Below are 20289 nucleotides of genomic sequence, written 5' to 3'. Positions count from 1 at the left end.
CTCCACCAATCTGTTACATGTGAAGCGGCCTTTCGGTTAAGCACATGCTAACCTCCTGCTAGAATGGTCATTGGATTACGTAATCTCTTCCAGAAAGTGCTGGTGCACATTAATAAACATGTAAGCATCCATCTCCTAAGGCAAGTGTTTCTCAAACTTGAGTCCCCAGCTTTTGCTGGACTACATCTCCCATCATCCCTGACATGAATGATGCTGTTTGGGGCCAAACCAGGATCCACTCAGAGAATGTGGCTGTTTATTAGTATATCGAATTCTAAAGGTTCAAATAAAAACATGGTCTTTTAATTTAGCGCATAAGTCTTTATGATATTTGTTTTGTATGGGTCACTGAAAGCTAGTCTTTTCAAAGCACTGATATGCATAGCTCAGTCATTATTTAGATTTGAAAGCAGATGGAAAAGCTGACCTAATTCTTTTCCAGAGTTCCATGTATATTCTTTTTAACACAAGCTGGGAGTGAAATGGATTATGAAATAGGCTTGTGTTCAGGCTGCAGCAAATTCAAGAACTTAGTGTAATCCACAGATGTAAAATGAGTCTTTGTATACAAATTGACCATGACCTTTTGTTCTGGGTGATATCACGGAACCCTTGGATTTTAACTTTTACCATGCAAGTGAACCCCAGTTTTACAGAATTGGGCTGCTGGACAAACTCAGTACAATATTCCTTCTGGTTCTAGGAGCAAATAATTCTTCAGTGTCGCTGGAATGAAAAGTAAAGGGATTCCTTTGTGGCATCGATCGAACAATATTCTTCGAATAGCACATCTGGCTAGGTGCTTGAGCGATCTTGGTGTGTTATCACACACCTCAAAAAGAGATTCGTAGAATTCATTATACATCTGCAAAAGCAAAATAATGCATAAATGATGTGATCAATATCTTTCTCTATGGAAACGTATGGAGAAGATGCATCATTACCTTCTCTGTGCTCAATGAAGTCTCTTGCCATTATTCTGTTTAGGGCTTGCACAAGACATTTTGCCGCCTGAGTCAAGACACCCACCTCCTCATTGCATTTGGACTGGCAGTTCAGTTTTATTTCAGCACTGGAGACACGGCAGAACCCTCCACCACACTTAAGGGCAGCAGGCACAAATATTTCTGGTCTCCAACACATCCACATTGCCGCCATTCCCCAGCATCTGCTACCTTAAGGCAGGTGCCTCACTATGTCCAATGGTAGGGCCAGCTCTGACCTATCTGAATAGCGGCCTAATAACCCAATAAGTGAGACTGTATCTTTCTATGCACCCCGCCCCCCTCGTAACTTCGCCTAAAAGAACAATTGAAAATTGCTCTAGATATCACATTGCTCCCATGCAATTTGATGTCTCCTAACTGAGCAGGACAGAGCTGGCCAAGTCAGAGCAATGTTCTGAAGCTGTCACTCAATGAAATAGCCTTTAACTGTATATTATGATCCAGGCTTGTTCAATAACTACAGTTTAAACCAGAGACAGCCAAGAGGGTGTCCTTCAGATGTTGCTGGTGATCCCTGACTAAACAGAGTTCTCCAACTTTCATTTCCTACTAAACATTCACTTTCACATAGAACCAGGTTAAAGTACTAATACACAGATGTTACCTGTGTGTTTTTTTAATCAGCAATTCAAGAAATCATTAAGTGTTTACCTCAAAGACATCATCGGGTATAGCTGCTCTCCATTTTGCTGTGGACTTGATGTGTTCATATGTATTCACAATAACCTCAACTGCTCTGGGATAAGAGCAACAGGCCTGCAAAACCTGCTAAGAGAAACAGACACCACCTATTTGGATTTTGCCAATCTCCACAAACTGCTTTTTTTTTCTTCTTTAAAGCTTTTGCCCTTCTTCTCCACTGAGCAATATCACTTTCCTTCTCTTCTCCAGTACAGAGAAGTAAGAATAGTCAACTAAGTGCTACTCAGAATAGACTTGCTAAATTAATGAACCCAAGCTGGGGTGGCATTCAATGTTATTGGCCTATTGGAGTTAATAATTATTACTAATGCAGGTTCATTGATTTCCATAGGTATATTCTGTGCAGGGCTTTGTTGACTGCAATCCTTAGTCATGTCTGCTGTCTTCAATGAGTCCACTCTGAGTAGGATTAGCATTGAATACCACCCTGTTAATTGGCAATTCCTATCTGAATCAGTCCCAGCTATACTCAGTAGCTTGAAATAATCATAGTTTGCTTCTGCCTAGTTTTGCTGTAACAGACTAATACACCTAGAGGCATACAGGGGGTGTTATTCGAAGGCTGTGCCAATTCCATCCACCCACAGATTGCCATGTAACTACAGTATACTGGTGTGAAAATTCAGCACCTTAAGGAAATTCAGCTTTCTTTTTTTGCTTTTTAAAGCAACTGCTAGTCTTCACGGTTGTGAAGAAGAGTTTTATGGCAGGGGTGGGGAACGATTCTAAGCTTAAGGGAACTAGTGAAGGGTTCCTTCCAACGCTACAATTCTGTGCTTTTGCAGATGAATGGATGGTTATTAACTTGAAGCCAGATCCAGGGTGGCAAAGCAAGCTAGCAGTTGAAAAACATGAAGCACCAAAGAATTTTTCACCACGTGCGAGAAATAATTACTTTCCATAAGAAAATAACTGCTGCTTACAGTCCTCAAGACATCTTTTCCAGAGTAGTTTAGGAGGGCAGCGCTGGAAGAAGTGACCTGCGGCATACTATTTCTGCCATTAAAGTATATGCAGTGGTTTGGAACTTTGACATCCTGACTCTATTCGTATTAAACAGATGTTTTAGAGGCACTCATCTCATCATGTTAGAATTACCTGCATGCATTTCATGTAGAATAATTTATTTATTTTTAATTCTCATATTAACCCCATCTGTCATAGCTTCCCCATGCCTGTGTTCAAGGTAAAAATATATAAAAGCAATTCCTTCTGCTTTTTCCTAGCATGGAGATTAATGTGAAAGAAAGAAAGAAAGAAAGAAAGAAAGAAAGAAAGAAAGAACAGCCTGTAATCAAATTTAGAAAGGAAAAGCATTGACCTGTGATCTGGGCTTTACAAGACCCAGATGGCAGAAAGCCTCACAAAAGACATGCAAGAGCATTTTTGCAAAACATTAAGGGCACCTGCAAGGCCTGATGTTGAGAAACCAACCAATGCCCCAAACTGAATTAGGACATGTTTAAAATCTATCTGAAAGGCGGAAGACCACAAACTTCCATTCACGCAGTTTCTCATCTCTGATCTAAACAGATGCATATGTATGTAATAGGTAGACACAAGCTTTCACCTTATGGAACTGTGGAGGATATATCCTGGCAGCTCCATAATTGAGAAGCAGCTGGAAGCAGAATTCTGGCTGGGCACTTGGCCGCACACCTGTCACTTTCAGGACGTACTGCAAAGGGCCGCATCCGTTGTCATCCATGAAGTTGGCCTCAGCTCCTGCCTCGAGCAGCATGTCCAACAGAACGCGGTCGCAGTTCCAAGCAGCCTTGTGGAGAGGCGTTCGGAAATCCTCGTCCCGTGAATTGACGTCGGCTTTATAGTCGATCAGCATCCTACAGATCAGGTGGTGATCTGTGCTGTATGTTTGTTCCTTGCCATTGAGGGCCCAATAGACCGCACAGGCCAGAGGCGTTTCTCTGTGGGCATTTAGACAGTCAACCGCAGCTCCTTGTTCTACATAAAAGCCCACCATTTCAGGGATACCATAACGAGCAACTGTGTGGAGGGGAGTTTCCTCCTCTTGGTTGTTAGTCCTTATATTCACGTCTGCGCCTGTTTGAAGGAAAAGAGAGAGGTTTTCTTTTTCTTTTTCCATGTTAAAGACACATACCATATTTTTTCGTCTATAAGACACCCCCGTGTATAAGACGACCCCTATTTTGGGGGGCTCCATTTAAGAAAATGGGGGGGAGATGGCCCCCGTGTATAAGACGCCCCCAAATTTTGGACATTATTTTTTAGGGGGGAAACCTAGTCTTATACACAGAAAAATATGGTATATACTTGCTGAGCTGTATGAAATAAATAACAGCAATTTTTACTGAGGCAAATGTTCCCCCCCCCCCACGACTGCCATCTGACTACAGAAATGTTAATTAATTGCACAAGTTTTAGTCAATTAATTAATCAGCTAGTTTCATTTGCATGTATTTGAATTTGTTGAAATGCAAGAAACAAACTTCCCCTGATTTTAGATGATGCAGCCATGGTTGCAAGCAGGAGTAATCTTGGGCAAGGCATTCCTTGCTTTCTGACAGAAAAGATTTAAAATATACCTCTTTTATGATGGGACTTGCAATCTACAGTTTTTCTATGAGTATGTGCATGGATTATTATTATTTGTTTAACTATGCAGCCTAATTAACTGCAGGAACCTTTTTAGTTGATTAAAATGGATAAATCAACTTCCTACATAAAGACAAAATTAGAAATATTCCCTCCCCCTTTATGTTGTGTTTTTAGGATTGTCTGTCTCAAAACAAATGAGGAAGATTGCATGTTTGAATGCCTTCCCACCCCCACCATCACTAACTGAGGAAGTTGGAAAGATGGGTTTGGCACAACCTTAAGCACTCTTATAACAAAAAATATTTCTAAATTTGTGATTCTGGTCTAGAAGGGGGCCATATAACGTATCACTCCAAAAGAGGGAATGCATCTACCTGCTTGCCTGTCCACTCTCCAGGGGAAAAAGAGGACACCTGTTTGCATAAAATGTCCATATTATTTATTGATTTAATTTATCAATCTCCTTCAGTGATACAACTTGAGGCAATTTTATGATGCAATAAAAATGTATGTAAAGCAGTTGCATGTGTAAAAAACCAAAACCCGGTTAAAAACAATTATCTTTTTAAAAACACCAGTTTCAAATCCAATGCAGATGCCAATTGGGATAAAAAAAATATCCACATATGCTAAGCATTATATGTTAATACATACACTCTACCCTAGGCCAATGTTAATGTATACATATAGATGCAAATTTAGGAATGATTACTGTAATTTAGACAGAAATGCATCTCACCATAGTGGGAAAGACTGACTTTTTTTTCTCTGACTGTTGTCCAGATGCTGCTACCTGTTGATGGGCAACTTCAGGGCCCCTCCCACTCCCCCTTCTTGGGGTTCATTATCTTTAAACCTGACTTGGACCGGGGCAGCCCTTCCAATAAATGACACATGGTCACCCTGCTCAGGTCTTTTACATGTAAAAGCACCTGTAAATATCAAGTAGCCTAGCCCAGATGTAGGTTTTCATGTGCTGCAATCACACCTGCACATCTTTTGCTGAATATACACAGCTAGATGCCACATGCACAGTCATAGACTGCGTGTTACTGTCTAGAAATCTTGTCAAACTCAAAGCGACCTTCTGAGGCTTGCTTAAGTCTCCGTATATATTTCACTTGAAACAACATCCCCATCTAGTGGACAATCAGTATATGCACCCCATGTGTCAGTGAGTTTTTTATGTCGTCTGGTGCAGTGGAAGGTTTGTGAGTGTCATAGAATTGTAGAGTTGGGAGGTACCATGAGGGTCATCTAGTCCAACCCCCTGCAATGCAGGAATCTTTTGCCCAACGTGGGGCTTGAACCCACAGCCCTGTGAGTCTCATACTCTACCAACTCAGCTATCCCCAGCTTGTGAACTTTCATTGTTGATTTTAGTCATTATTAACAGTGCTTTAACAATGGCTTGCTGCCATGGGAATATTTACTGATGAGCAGCTATCTAAATCTAACTATTGCTACTACTACATAGTAGCATTAATAGTATAATTTTGCTGTTTTATGTTGTAAACTGCCCTGTGATTCTCAGATAAAGGGTGGTATAGCTGTTATCATCATCATCACTAGCACATACTTCCTGGTCCTACAACCACTGCTCTACTTGGAGAACAGGACAACTCTCAAGAATACAGAAATTGACTCTCCCTGATATGAAGTTTTTCTCTGTCTTTTAAATATGCCGCCTACTGTTTTCATGCAGAAGTTTCCACAGGCTTTTTAAAAATCTAAACAACAGCTTTTCACCATTTGTGCATTTAAAGCACAGCTGGGTTTAATCTGTTAAAAAAACTTTAAATCATCTTAAAAGGTGTCGCCCCCCCTTAAGTTCAGATGGGGCATGTTGTTGCTTACGTAGCACCCATGCAGAAGAAGGAAGGATCCGTAAGTGGGGGGCACCCCAAAATAGCCCAATGAAGACAGAGCTTGCTCAGTGACAATGGAATGTGGACTGACTTTTGCGGGGAGATGGAATGGAGCCACACTGCAACAATTTGTTGCAAATCCCAGTAGTTCAAGAACAAAGAAAAGTATGTTTCTTGCTCAGGACTATTGTTTTTCTCCATTTGCAGTTGGAAGTTTCATTTGCAACAATGCTTAAAAACACAACAAGGCTACAACAAAGAAGTGAATGGAGACCAGAACTGGTGAAACTGCAAGTTTAGATCGATCAAGCAACTAAAAATATATGATTCATTGACTAAGATTTTTTTTAAAAAAATCTAGTGACACTAATGTAAAGGTTTACTTAAACGTTCCCTTCCATTTCATTTGCAGCTGAAGAGTCCAGTGTTGTAGTTATTTCTCCTTTCAAGGTAGTTGCATATTGCTTTAGGATGACTACTTGCTCTACAAAGTATTTTCTGTACTGAAAGTAGGTCACACTCAGAATGTAGCATTTCAGCTTACAACGCATTTTAAGGAGCCCCTTGGACTTTCCCACAATTCCTCATGGCAGCAATCTTAGTCCTGCTGTCAACGTTATTGGCATCATGTGGGATAAACATGACACTGTTAATATAGCCTTTTACTAAATGTAATAATGCACATCTTAGGGAACAAGGGACTCCTAACAATTCTCAGCACCCTTAGCAAGTGAAAGTTCCCAGGATTTTTTAATTTAGTTTTTGAAGGGGAGAATGCCACGATAGTGTTTTATAAGGATAGTGTTTTATAAGGATAGTGCAAAGGGGGCTCAAGCCTTACCTCTCTTCTGTATGTCTTTAGATATTTGAAGACAAAGTGTCACTATATTTTAGGAAGAATTAAAATGTGCATAAAACCATGTCAAAGAAATATACCATTTTTGGCTGCCCATGCAGGGCTCCCAGCTTTATTTGAATAGGCTGCTATGTAGAAATCTCCTATATTTTGACAGGTAACTTATCAGGGAGAAAGAAAGCAAAATCCATCCCTGGCATGCTAGCTTTCTAGTGGCAATGACTTCCCCACCACCACCATGTGGAGGGCTAACCCATGTTGTTCTCTCCTCTGCACTCCAAAGGGCTACAGCGCTGATGGCCTGCAATTGGACTTACCTCTCCAGATTAACTGCTGTGCGCAAGGGATGGACAGCTTTGTCGTACAGAAATGCAGTGGCGCGAGACCGCTCAGTGAATAGCAGTTGGTTTTCGCTCCATGGCTGCAAAGTATCTTGATGCAATCCAGGTTGCCCACTTCGCATGCTATGTGGATTGCTGCTTTGCCATTGGGCCGGCAGTTGATTGTCGCTTTGTGCTTCAGCAGGACCCTCAGGCTCTCCAGGTGGCCGTACAAAACAGATAAGTGTAGCCCAGTGGCCCACGAATGTTGCAGTTTATAGCTAGGCAGCCAATAACCTGGTTAAAAAAAAAAAAGCACAAGCAGGTAAGTACATGATGACCCTTTCAAAAGCATCATTCCCAATCAGTAAACAGATAACAGAAATATTGGCCTCTGGTAGGTAGGATTAAAATTGCCAAGACATATGACTTGAATGGGGGGAGGGTTTGAAATGGCACATAGAGTAGTGGAGACTAGGACCCCCAAGCCCCTTTTGCCCTTCCATGCTTTACCCCTGGTTCTGCCCTAATTGAGAATGAATGAAATCCATTGAATAGCATTTCATCCACAGTCCATGTTTCCGGGATCACTATGACGTCATGATAAGAGAGGAAGTCTTTATAACAAGGATCTCTGATGGATGCAAACCACCCAGCTGCATTCCAGGTTAGATGAGTGACCTTATGCTGGTCATCTTTCTGTAGGCAGGGGGATGCTGAACCTAAATTAATCTGTGTCTCTAATATATAGAATTTCACCCTTGCACAGAGAACCATGCATGCTCAGCTGCTCACACGTATCTTCTGCGAATACAGAACTCCCCATTCATTTTAACTAAACATTCATAAATAATTGTGCACTTTTGTCAGATTCCTTCTTTCAGATGGAGTAAAACATTCCCGGTGTAGAGATTTGATTCATTCACACATCGGGACTCCTGCGTGCAAAAGATTGCTTGACCAAAATGCATTGCCGATCCAAGACACTTTGCTACCTGAAGCAAAATCCAAATTGTGTCTCCTCCTCTCCACTTACTAGGCCCAGGAATGATGTCACTGGACTGCCCCTCCCATCATCCCTCACCAGTGGCCCTCTTGCCTGGGGTGATGGGAGTCCAGCAATATCTGGAAGGCCACAGTTGCCCCCATTCCCTGCTGTAAGAAGTCTTGCTGCATCAAATTCCTGCCTTCATCTATCACCCCACTCAGCCCAGTGCATGTTAGGCCACTTCACCCTGCTTCATGGCAGCATTGCCCCAATGAGGTTTCTGAACTTAATGAATGTTGAGGTTCTTTATTCATTTAAGAATTTTTACCATTCCTTATTTCTGGATTTTTTGCATATTTATATGTTGAGAAAGGAGGGTAGAAGTCTCTGCTTTGAAGGGTCCACAATCCACCTGTCTGAAGGAACTGCAGACTAAAAAGTGTTAAACTACACGAACAGCCCTGAGAAAATACCTATCCTCTCCTTGCCCTTCTTCCACTGAATCTCTTGGGCCTCATCCCAGTAGAGCTGCATGGCTTCATCCCAGAATGTTAATACGCACCATAGGTTCAACATCATTCTCTCCTGCCAATAAGCTAATCTTCAAATTCCAGAACTTCCTCCTTCTTCCAATTGTATCCAGACTGGGGCAGTGTGGTTCACACTTCCATGTAACTGAATTCCATACTGCAACCGTCACACCTTACATTCAAGGAGTGGATTGACATCATGGCTGCTTTACGTTCCAGTTCATTTGAAAATGTCTGGCAGTGTCAGGAATCTTTAGAGACAAACTAAATGGCCTTGTGCCCTCCCTTTAGGTCAGGTGTGGGGAACCTTTGGGCCTCTCTATTTTTATTTATTTTTTAATATAATGTTTATTAAATTTTCTTTTTTCCTTTATCACAACCAAATAACATTTCTTCATCACATATATCTTTGCTCAAATTGAGCTTTGACTTCCTCTCGTATCCCCTCCCTGACTTCCATATGTAATCACTTTTATCTTCGCATTTCTAAATCACCCTGTTTACCTTATCTCAATACTTAAAAGACTTACTTCTAATATTTATAAACGGGTATCAAATCACAACCTAACAAAATATTTTAAATCAATCCTGCAAATGTTTTCAAATGAACCTTTGGGCCTCTCAATGTTGCTGAAGTAGAACTCCCATCAGCCCTAGAGATCATGGCCAACGGCCAGGGATGATGCAGGTATAACAACACAGGTTGTCTTCTGCAACATCTGCCTTGCTGCAAGTTCACCACACTTGCTTTAGGTGGCATGGGGCATTACTTCACTTCAAAATGTGGTAATCCGGGCCTGCTGCATTTGGGGAGCAGGGCTCTTGCTCAGTTTGATAAATGGAACCACAGGCTTCTGCCTCAAGGTCCTGTCCTGATGACACCACAGTGTGACGTTCCCCTTTGTCCATAGCAACCAGGATCCAGAGAACTTTGAATTGATTTCCACTAGCACAGGGAGGCTTCCCTCCCAGCTGCAGTCCCTTGTACCCCATGAAAAGCTGGGGGCCGAATGACCCTCTGGAACAGGAAGGATATGGAACTGGGGGCTGGACAGAGAAAATGGACCCCCCATCTGTTAGCGAAAGTGTTTATTGCTTGTGCAAGGGACTCTTTGAATCCCTACTCACAGACACTCATTTTACGCAGAACGAAGATTCAAAACTTGTATAGGCAGATCAAGATTTGTTTTCAGTTGTCTTACACCTGGTAAAGGTAACCTGTGGCTTTTGGATGGACTCCAGCTTCCAGCACGTCCAACTTGCAGTGAATTCCTATCCATGTTTCCTCAAAAGCAACTTATGGTCTTCAAGGGGAGGGTGTTAGGCTGCTATTTGAACCTCAGTAACCTGAGAGGAAACGCCACTGAATTTAAGAGGACTCACTTCTTGGTAGATATGGTTAAGATTGCAGCCTCCAAGTTACATTTTTAAAGACTGATATTATTCTACTGCTTTCTTGCATGCTTTTCCCTTTAACTACTATGTAATTGTCAGGTTTCCCTTTCAGCTACACAACTGAAGAAAGGTTTCACATGCTCTGATAATCAAACAATAGCTGAATCAGATTACCACATGATAAATAAAATGATTGTTATCAAGTGTTCAGTTCTTGTTGGAAACCTGTTTTTTCTCTCACCAGTAGACAGGACTGCTTTTGCTTCTTTCCCCTTTTTTATTGGCAAAGAAACGCAGTAAGTATGTTTTGCTATACTTAAAAGCTTAGAAAGCTTGGGAGCTTAAAAAGTGGCTTGGAGGGTCAAGCTGGGGCAGGAGGCTGAGCAAATTTGATACACTTACAAATGTGGTGTACAGATACTTTTAAGGTCTCAGAGTGTGGGTGCAACCTCTTCTCCTCGTGCAGACTGCTACACAGGGTGCACCAACCTGCAAGCGTCACCTTCTATTCCTGCCAGAATTTACTCTGTGACTAAGCTATCCTAAATGTGCCCTGATGCGTATCTGCTGATGATTTGGGCCCTGTCAAACCGAAGCAAGCCACTAATGCAGGGGGCAAAGAAACAAGGGAGGCAAGGAAACAGCCTCTTGGATTGTTCGCATGTAGCTAGTGCATTTAATCTAAATTCTAATTTAAGATATATTCCAAAGATATGTGGGCAGTTAAAACAATGATTTACATTCAAGGGTTAAATATCTGGGTGCTGCCTATGTTGAAAACACGGTCCTTACTCAGTTCTTCTTTTTTTCTAGGAAAAAAAGTGCCAGTACACACCATGAAGTTGCTACCGTAAGTAAATCACAAGATTGGGGGTGGGAGGGAGGTGCTGGTACTGCGTACCATTAAGTACTGCCAGAAAAAAAAAGCACTGGACTTACTCAGCTCTAACCTCTGGGTGCAAAAAGGTAAAGGTAAAGGACTCCTGACAGTTAAGTCCAGACATGAACGACTCTGGGGTTGTGGCGCTCATCTCACTTTACTGGCCGAGGGAGCCGACATTTGCGTGACGTGCATTCGAACTGCTAGGTTGGCAGTAGCAGGGACCGAGCAACAGGATACCGTCGTCACGGAGATTCAAACCGCTGACCTTCCGATCAGCAAGCCCTAGGCTCTGTGGTTTAGACCACAGCGCCACCTGCTGCAAATACATTGGTACACTCAATAACTTGGGGCCTGCCTTATAACATTTCTGCCCCCCGCTGTTTCTTCTGTCTTCCTCCTCTGCACTGGCCTGCAGTCCTGAACCTGAAAAGGGAACTCTATACCAATCTTACCAGTTAAGTGAGCTCTGATCCAGAAGGTTAGATAATGCAGCAATACCTTCAAAGTGCAAACACCCTTAAACAACAAATAGCCAATTTGTTTCCTTAATTGCACAAGCTTTAAATCCTGGTGTCACCACTTCTTCTTTTTACCTTGTTTGTAGGAGGCCAGAACCAGGTTCTCATCTTCCACTTCAAACACTGTGTCCACATCTATCTGCTTCTGATTCAAAAACTCCTCCAGAGTTCTGTAGTCGTTTGACTGCAAAGCCTTCAAAAAATCTTTCTTCAGTTGCTTAGCAATTTCGGCCCGTGTCATTGCTTCTGTCATGTTTTCTGCGTGGGGGTTATTATATTCCCGTTTGTTTTCAATGGCCAAATGCGTATGTTTATAAGTCTGCATAAAAGGGTGTTCTAATTTCTCTAGGGTGTAGCAAAGCCAAGATAATTTTAAACACCAAGTAATGCTGACCTGCCTGTTCTATTTATATAAAGGAAATATCAACTGCTCACTACATGCTGAATTCTGTCAAGGGGAACTCAGGCAGATCTATGATGCTGGTATAGAGAAATCTGCTCAAAGGATTACTCCATACTATTGGCTCATTCATCAAAACTTTATCCTTTGCAAATATGTAAGAAGGTTCTTAAAGCTGGCACCATTTCTCAACAAAAGCAGTAGGCATGTTCATTCTTAGAAACCTGACAAGTCTTGCTTTGCCACTGAGGATTATTGACACTCAACTCCTCCGCACTGGAGCCTCAGTTTTTTTAGCCTGCAATATTAGCCTGCTTTGCAGGGTTGGGGTAAGGTTAACCAAGGTAATACAGTGGTACCTCGGTTCTCGAACAACTTGGAACCCAAACACTGTAAACCTGGAAGTAAGTTTTCCAGTCTGCAAACTTTTTTTAGAAGCCGAACGTGCTCCGTTGTGAGTGTTACACTGAGGTCTGTCTGTTTTTGCTGTTTACTTTGTGTTTTTGTTTCTGCAGCTTTTTGTTTTGTTTTTGTGACTGTGTGGAACCCCGTTCAGCTACAGATTGATTGTGTGACTGCAGTACTTTGTTTATTGCTTTCATTTTATGGATCAATGGTCTTGTTAGATAGTAAAATCCATGCTAAATTGCTGTTTTAGGAGTTGTTTTTACATGTCTGGAACAGATTAATCCATTTTGCATTACTTTCTATGGGAAAGCGCACCTTGGTTTTGGAACACTTTGGTTTTGGAACGGACTTCTGGAACGGATCAAGTTTGAGAACCAAGGTACCACTGTATATGCGGAGCTGTATATAAATGGCAAAGTAGTACTATTTATCTACTTATCTATCCACACACACAGAGATATTTACACGTGGGACGTACAGAAGAGAGTTATGATACACTATGAGCAAAAACTTACATATTGTATCAACTTGTTTTTAAAAAACCCATATGTATACAAACACCTAAATTCCTCTTTAAAATGGGACGTCTTCTACTGCTGCCTATCTAAATCATGATTTGGAGGACCAGCAACACAATCCTAGGTGTGTCTACTCAGAAGTAAATCCCATTCAGTGGTGCTTACTCTCAGGTAAGTGTGTATAAGATTGCAGCGCAGGTGCCCCATCTGCAAAATCCCTAGCCCTGTGGTATTCTGGTCACAGAACGTTATGAACAGGAAGGCACCTTCACTGCATATGAAAATGTGAGCAGGAGGCTAAAGTCATGGATGTAGAGCCACTTACTCTGTCCTGACCAGGCTGGCACCCAATGAGAATAAAGCAATGGGAATAATGTTCTCTAACCTATTTTTAACCCTCACGGAGCCCCCTCCAAGTGCCAAGCTATGCAGTTTCTAGCAACTGGTCTAGGCTTGTTAATGCTACTGCTTGGGCCCATCCATGCAGCATTGTTGAAAAATCAAGCCAGTAGCTTTTGATCCCTCTGAGGTTTTGTAGAAATGGTGTCTGTGTGTGTGTGTGTGTGTGTGTGTGTGTCCGTGTGCGTGATGCAGAGTTTACAGCAATTCCATTTTTGAAGCACAGTTTGGTACAGAGTTGTATTTCTTAAAGGCTTAACTAAACAGCGGAAATGGAAATCATAGAATCGGAGAGTTGGAAGGGACTGTGAGAGTCATTGTTATGTACTGAGCTGAATCCTAGAACAATAGGATCTAGAATGCAGCAGTCTGATTGGTCCGCAGGAGCCACCCAATCCAGCTCCAAGTGGAAGTGAATCAGCGACCTGATTGGCCTGCAGGAGCAGCCAATCAGGCTTCTGGAGGAGGTGAATCCACAACCTGATTGGCCTACAGGAGCAGCCTGGAATTAGCCAATTGTGTAAATTGTGTAAATAATGTATATATAGCTAGACGTTTTAGGGAAAGTTTCATTCATTGCTACTATGAGCTGAATAAAGAGCATGAAATTCACACTCGACTCCGAGTATATTTCAGTCAAATCTCCTGCAAAGCAGGAATCTGAATCTGTCAATTTCAATTTTTCTGAGCTTCTTACTTTTTTCCAATCTTAAATTCAATTCTCCACATTTCCACATCAGTTTGCATTTTTAAAAGAAAAATAAAAAGTCCTCATTTCTATGAGTTCCCCACCCCAGCTTCAATCCGAGTTGAGGGGGGAAAGTGGCCTAGCTTCATTTTAAGCCAGACTTAGCCAAACGCCACCCACTGGTGATATTTTTTTTAATACCACATGCTAAAAAAATAACAATTTAAATGTGGACAAACATTTCATAGTCAATATTGTATGAGAGGATTATCTGCGCTCAGATCCAGCAGAAGAGCAAATCTTAAACTCAGTAAGAGGAATTTTAACATGTAGTTAAACTAGAATTGCAGTCAGAGGTTGTGTTTGCTCTCTTGTAAATGATGGATATATAGCACGTTAAAAAAAGAAATCCAAGCAAGGTAAGGTGAAGGACTGTAAATAATAACAAAACCTCTAAAGACCAATCACAGCTACCTGAAGAAATTGCATTTCTCTGGCTCATCTTCTGATTCTTACCTGAGTTTCCCTTTGAATATCAAAAACCCACCATAAAGATGATGTTCCTTCACATACTCATATACTTCAAGCAGCTTTCCAGGGGGGAAAATGTTTTAGGCTCAGTTGCCATAGTGATGAGTCACTGCATTTTCAGGGTCTTCTGTGGAAATACAGATGTAATTTTCTCATTGCCCTCTTGGCTTTGCATTGTGAAGAGGTTTTCCTCCCTTTGTTCGTAGTCACTGAGCATCTTTCCACCCAATAGTTGATCTCTAGGTTGAATAGAAGAATAAAGAAAGGTTACCTGAACTGTTGGTGACATTGACAGGTTTGGAACAACTCCTTACAGTCAGGATTTTGTGTCCTGTTAAAAATAAACCAACAACAATGTAAAGAACACAGTGAGTGCCACAATCCTAAATATAAGAGGGCTGGGGAGAAATAGTGATTTGACTAAAAATTGATAAGAAAAAGGTTCTGTAAAATACACATATTTTATGTATCTGGCAAAAGATAACCACGTCTAGGGGCTCCTTAAAGACTAAACAAGTTATTGTAGGTTTGGTGGATTAGATGCCAGAGTGAGCTGGCAGTAAATCACACTGTTGAAAGTAGAAGTAAACTCTTTATAAGCTTGTCTTAGTGTCAGACCAAATGAGCACAGCAGCTCATCCCTGGTAGGTCTTACCCCATGAATCAGTTGCCAAGACTGAAAGTCCCTGCCTTCCCACAACCGTCTAAGTCCCTTCCTCTCCACAGGGCTGTTTTCAAGCAGTCGGAGGCTATGCTTCCATGAAGTCTGTCACTGCTCTGACTGTTTCAGCCCTCTTCTGGTTCTGGGAGATGGGGGGAGGGGAGCTTTTCACACAGCAGAAGAGACACCAGTGACTCTTCACCAGACTCTTCTGTGCCTCTTGGCCACTCCTCCTACTCGCCAGCTTCGGCTTCTGCACTTCTCTCTGCCACGGACTCTGGCAGCTCACTAAGTACCTCTTCAGCTTCTGACCCCTCCTCTTCCCAGTCTTCTCCTTCTGACCCAAAAAGGTGTGTGTGCAGGGAATGTCAACAGTGGAGTCAAAGGGTAATATAGTGCAAAGTACAGTCTGATTCATACAATACAGTCTGAGCGTATTCTACCTTGGTAGAATGGGATGCTGCTTTAGCTGTGGCACCAAAAGCCATGTCTGCAGACTATATATGCACCATAAAAACCCAGGCATTTATTAGCCCAGCATTTTGCTAGAGTCTGGATAGCCTGTTCATAGCATGACTGAACAGCCAGAGAAATGGTCACACGGCTTGTAGATTTGTCACTGAAATTTACAGCAGGATCCTGGCACCTTCCTTGTTTGGCAGGGTGGGTGGGGTTTAAAAATCAAAAGACAGAGGAGAGAATGAAGTGCCATGCGATATAAATAGAAAATCATGGCATTCTATACCGATGAAATTCACGACTAAGTCTGGGCAGTGCTGTTTGTGTAGAGATGGGGCCTCAGGAGAAAGCATAGGGGTGGGGCTGAACGTCTCAACAATGCCATGGTAAGGTCATGGCGGCACACATCCAAACCTTAGAGCCACCTGAAATGACAACAATGTGATCACTGATCCGAGGTGATATATGAGGCGTGTGAATATCATTCTTGCAGTTTAAATGAAAAGTTTTCAAACAGGCATTAAAATACAACCCATCACAAAAAAACACCCCAAACAAAACCACCAGATTTTCCAGATTGCAGTAGAAACAACAGGTGTACTTTAATATTTGTTTAACTCCACAACATAAAAAAGTCTGATCTCCTATATACTAACGCAGAGCATTAGTCTTGCTCAGGAGATGCAAATCTGGTCTGGCTGGAATGCGTCCCTGAACTGTACAAATGCCTCTTGCTTATCTGGATGGGGAGATGCAGGGGTAAGAACCTCTGACTTGTGTGTGGTAGGACTAATGGCATAGAAAGCTCCATCTCCTGATTTTGTCAAATCAAAATCCTGTTAAGGAAACAGAAGCAGACCTGACCAGGTTTCTGGACTACTTGACAACATGAGCTGCAACAGAGTTCTGGAGTAAAGGGTAAGGTTTAATTCAAGTTTGGGGACCAGCAACGAAATATTGCAGTGTGGACTGCTTCTGGTCAGCATTCTGGTCAGCCAGCCATGCCCTTTCATGGGCTATTCCATTCCATTCCTTCACTCCCTGCAGAAGAGTCAAGCAGTATTCTGTGCCCACTGAGCATGCTTATTGCTCACTGAGCTGTTTGGGGATTTTTAGCTCCCTTTGTTCCCCTCACCAAATCTCTTTTTGTACACCAGAAAATCATGGGTCGCCCCACCTTGAGCCTCCTGACACTTCTCCCTTGTGTATGGACAGTGCCATTTTAGTTACACTAAGGGTAGGCACTTGTAGAATAAGCTCACTATTAGTATATATCAGGCATCCCCAAACTCGGCCCTCCAGATGTTTTGGGACTACAACTCCCATTATCCCTAGCTAACAGGACCAGTAGTCAGGGATGATGCAAATTGTAGTCCTAAAACATCTGGAGGGCCGAGTTTGGGGATGCCTGGTATATATGATGTCTTTCTGAAAGTCCAGGTATCTTTCCTTGTAGAAGTAAAATTACCAAGGCCTTGATTTCACAAAGCAGCAGATGACGTGAAAACCAATTTAGATTGCAGATTCATAATATCATTGAATACTTCTCCCTACACACTGGCTAACATGTCGAGGATGTGAGTGCAAAGTATATCATAGAGTGGTACCTCGGGTTAAGTACTTAATTCGTTCCAGAGGTCCGTACTTAACCTGAAACTGTTCTTAACCTGAAGCACCACTTTAGCTAATGGGGCCTCCTGCTGCTTCTGCACCACCGGAGCATGATTTCTGTTCTCATCCTGAAGCAAAGTTCCTAACCTGAAGCACTATTTCTGGGTTAGCGGAGTCTGTAACCTGAAGCGTATGTAACCTGAAGCATATGTAACCTGAGGTACCACTGTAGTAATAATAATAATAATAAATTTTATTTATATCCCGCCCTCCCCAGCCAAAGCCGGGCTCAGAGCAGCTAACATCAAATGTATAATACATTAACATAAAATCAGACAATCAATTAAAATACATCCTCAAATCAGGATCAGAATAAAATCCAATCGGATGGCAACCTGCAGATTAGGGTTGGGGACCTTAAATGCTCACCAGGCCCAACTGTTTGTGCTGAACTTATATGGGCCTGTGAGAAAAATTGGGAGGCCACTTTCATGCAAGTTCTTATGAAAGGGGAGAGGGAGTCAGACTGAACCCTGACCAAAGGCCTGGCAGAACAGCTCTGTCTTGCAGGCCCTGCGGAAAGATGTCAAGTCCAGGTACACCTAAAGCACATGATTTCCCCCCAAAGACATCTGGGAATTGTAGCTCTGTGAAAGGGTAAACTCCAGTTCCCAAGATTCTTTGGAGAAACCGTGTATGCAGCAAATTGGTGTCACGAACGTTTATGAACTTTCCACTCCTGAGAATTTATGTTGCAAAACACTGTGCTCCTATTTCACTACAATCTGCCAATCGCAGCCTGAAGAAATTACCAATAAAGTGAAATGAGTAAGAGTGTGGGATTTAGAACAGGAAGAACCAGGACTGTCTTAAGAACATCCAGCACTGTGGTGCAAAGATCCCTCTGGCGCCCAACCCTTTCCCAGAGTTGTCAACCTTTTCCCTAGCCTCTGCAGGGATCGCTCTCCTCCTGCGGAGGCTTGGGAAGGAAGCTGCACATCCGCCAGCCATATAGTTGGTGGGGTGCAGCTTCCATCCTAAGCTTCTATGGGGATTGCTCTGATGGAGGCTTTGGAAGGTGGAGGCTTGGGAGGCAAGCTGCACGCCCGCCAGCCATATGGTTGACAGGGCGCAGCTGATGGGCGTGCAGGGAAAGGAGAGGCCACCAGCGCCGGCAAAGCTGCACAGCTCCCCCACTCACTGGGGTGCCCCTGAGAGGCCGGCGCCCTGGCGCAACACGCCAGTAAGCCCAATGGGAAAGACGGCTCTGGGAAGAACATAACAAGTGCCTCCTGGATCAGTGGCCTGTTGAGTCCAAAATCCTGTCTTCATGCTGGCCACACGGATATCTGCGGGAAACCTGCGAGCCTAAGCACAAGAGCACTCTCCCCTCCAGGAGTTTCCAGCAACTGGCCTTCAGAAACATTATTAGCAGAGCATGGCCAACACAGCTAGTGGTCACCAAAAGCTTTATCCATCATTAATTTGTCCAATCTCTTTTAAAGCCATGCAAGTTGGCAGCCATCACTGCCTCTTGTGGGAGCGAGTTTTATAGTTTAACTACAGAAGAGCTGGGTTTAAATCATGGCTCAGTTGCAAAAGTTTGCCTGTTTCAAGGTTATTGCAAGAGTAAGTGTGGTAGGAGATGATGCAAGCCACCATGTGCCAGCATGGTTCCCATATCGCATCTCTGTGAAAAGCAAGAGCATGTGGCCACTCCAGGATGGAGCACACATGACAAGTGGGAGGAAGAGACTTGAACGGAGTGGAGAAGCACATTATATTGCATTGCACTGTAGTCTGAAATACAATAATTATATGACATCTAATGCCGTGGACTGCAATTGCTACAACCAATGATGTAGTCCTTGGCAATTTTACCAAGTGGTCCATGGCGTGCGGAGTTTAAGGTCCATAGCTCAGTGACGGAGCATACAGATGGCTCCAGGTAGGACTGGGCGATACTCTTTGCCTAAGACCCTGGAATCTGTGCAGATGCTACTGAGCTTAATGTGGACCAGGGGCACTGGTGGCGCTGTGGTCTAAACCACTGAGCCTCTTGGGCTTGCCGATCGGAAGGTCAGTGGTTCGAATCCCTGTGATGGAGTGAGCTCCTGTTGCTCTGTCCCAGCTTCTGCCAACCTAGCAGTTTGAAAGCCTACCAGCATGAGTAGATAAATAGGTGGGAAGGTAAACGGCATTTCTGTGCGCTCTGTCTTCCATCATGGTGTTCTGTTGTGCCCGAAGTGGTTTAGCCATGCTGGCCACATGACCCGGAAAGCTGTCTGTGGACAAACGCCGGCTCCCTCGGCCTGAAAGCGACATGAGTGCCACACCCCATAGTCGCCTTTGACTGGATTACACCATCCAGGGATCTTTTACCTTTTAACTTAATGTGGACCAATGGTCTGACTCAGTACAGTGGTACCTCGGGTTACAGATGCTTCGGGTTACAGACGCTTCAGGTTACAGACTCTGCTAACCCAGAAATAGTACCTCAGGTTAAGAACTTTGCTTCAGGATGAGAACAGAAATCATGCAGTGGCGCAGCGGGAGGCCCCATTAGCTAAAGTGGTACCTCAGGTTAAGAACGGGCCTCCAGAACGAATTAAGTTCTTAACCCGAGGTACCACTGCATAAGGCAGTCTTTTTATGAACCTAAGTTTGGGAACCACAGCCTTGGAGGAAGGGTGGAATAAAAAGACATACATCAGGGATGGGGAGCCTGTAGTTCATCATCTCTGACCAGCAACCAGGCTGGGTGGGACTGGAGCTGAAGTCCCGCGAAACCTGGAGGCCCTTAGACCCACCTCGGCCTCACAGAAAGGGCGGGAAACCAGCACGTCCCCGTCGAACTCTTGGCCTCCTCCCCTCCAGGCGACAAGGCTGCGCGGCGCCTCTTCCGTGGTACAGTCTCGCTCTCTCAGTTTGCCCATAATTCGCTTCCACGCGCCGCGTTCCCTCCGCCCC

General features: G+C 43.2%; 1 protein-coding gene across 2 annotated transcripts; it reads right to left on the bottom strand.

Moving 5' to 3' along the window:
* Window positions 1-220: 220 nt before the first annotated feature.
* Window positions 221-13503, bottom strand: ASB4 (ankyrin repeat and SOCS box containing 4). 2 transcript variants are annotated; one of them, XM_053409879.1, is made up of 5 exons: window positions 11720-13503; window positions 7328-7627; window positions 3280-3770; window positions 1659-1775; window positions 221-865 (listed from the first exon to the last, which is right to left on the bottom strand). In XM_053409879.1, the coding sequence occupies exons 1-5, from the start codon at window positions 11967-11969 to the stop codon at window positions 677-679; spliced, it is 1347 nt and encodes a 448-aa protein (XP_053265854.1). In that variant the 5' UTR covers window positions 11970-13503; the 3' UTR covers window positions 221-676. The 2 variants fall into 2 exon arrangements, with proteins under 2 accessions (XP_053265854.1, XP_053265855.1); XM_053409880.1 differs by having other exon boundaries at window positions 1659-1772.
* Between the last annotated feature and the right edge of the window lie 6786 nt (window positions 13504-20289).

The sequence above is a fragment of the Podarcis raffonei genome, chromosome 12 (assembly GCF_027172205.1).
Source record: "Podarcis raffonei isolate rPodRaf1 chromosome 12, rPodRaf1.pri, whole genome shotgun sequence".
Lineage (NCBI taxonomy): Eukaryota > Metazoa > Chordata > Lepidosauria > Squamata > Lacertidae > Podarcis > Podarcis raffonei.
Note: the sequence above shows the minus strand (reverse complement) of the source record. Positions and strands in the feature narration are given on the sequence as shown.

What these genes read in the sequence shown, in the direction of transcription:
- ASB4 (XM_053409879.1), bottom strand. Translation starts at nt 11,969, where the DNA reads ATGCAGACTTATAAACATACGCATTTGGCCATTGAAAACAAACGGGAA. An exon ending in TCTGGCCTCCTACAAACAAG is followed by an intron (nt 7,628 to 11,719) that starts GTAAAAAGAAGA and finishes TTTTTTAACCAG; the next exon opens with GTTATTGGCTGCCTAGCTAT. An exon ending in ACAGCAGTTAATCTGGAGAG is followed by an intron (nt 3,771 to 7,327) that starts GTAAGTCCAATT and finishes TCCTTCAAACAG; the next exon opens with GCGCAGACGTGAATATAAGG.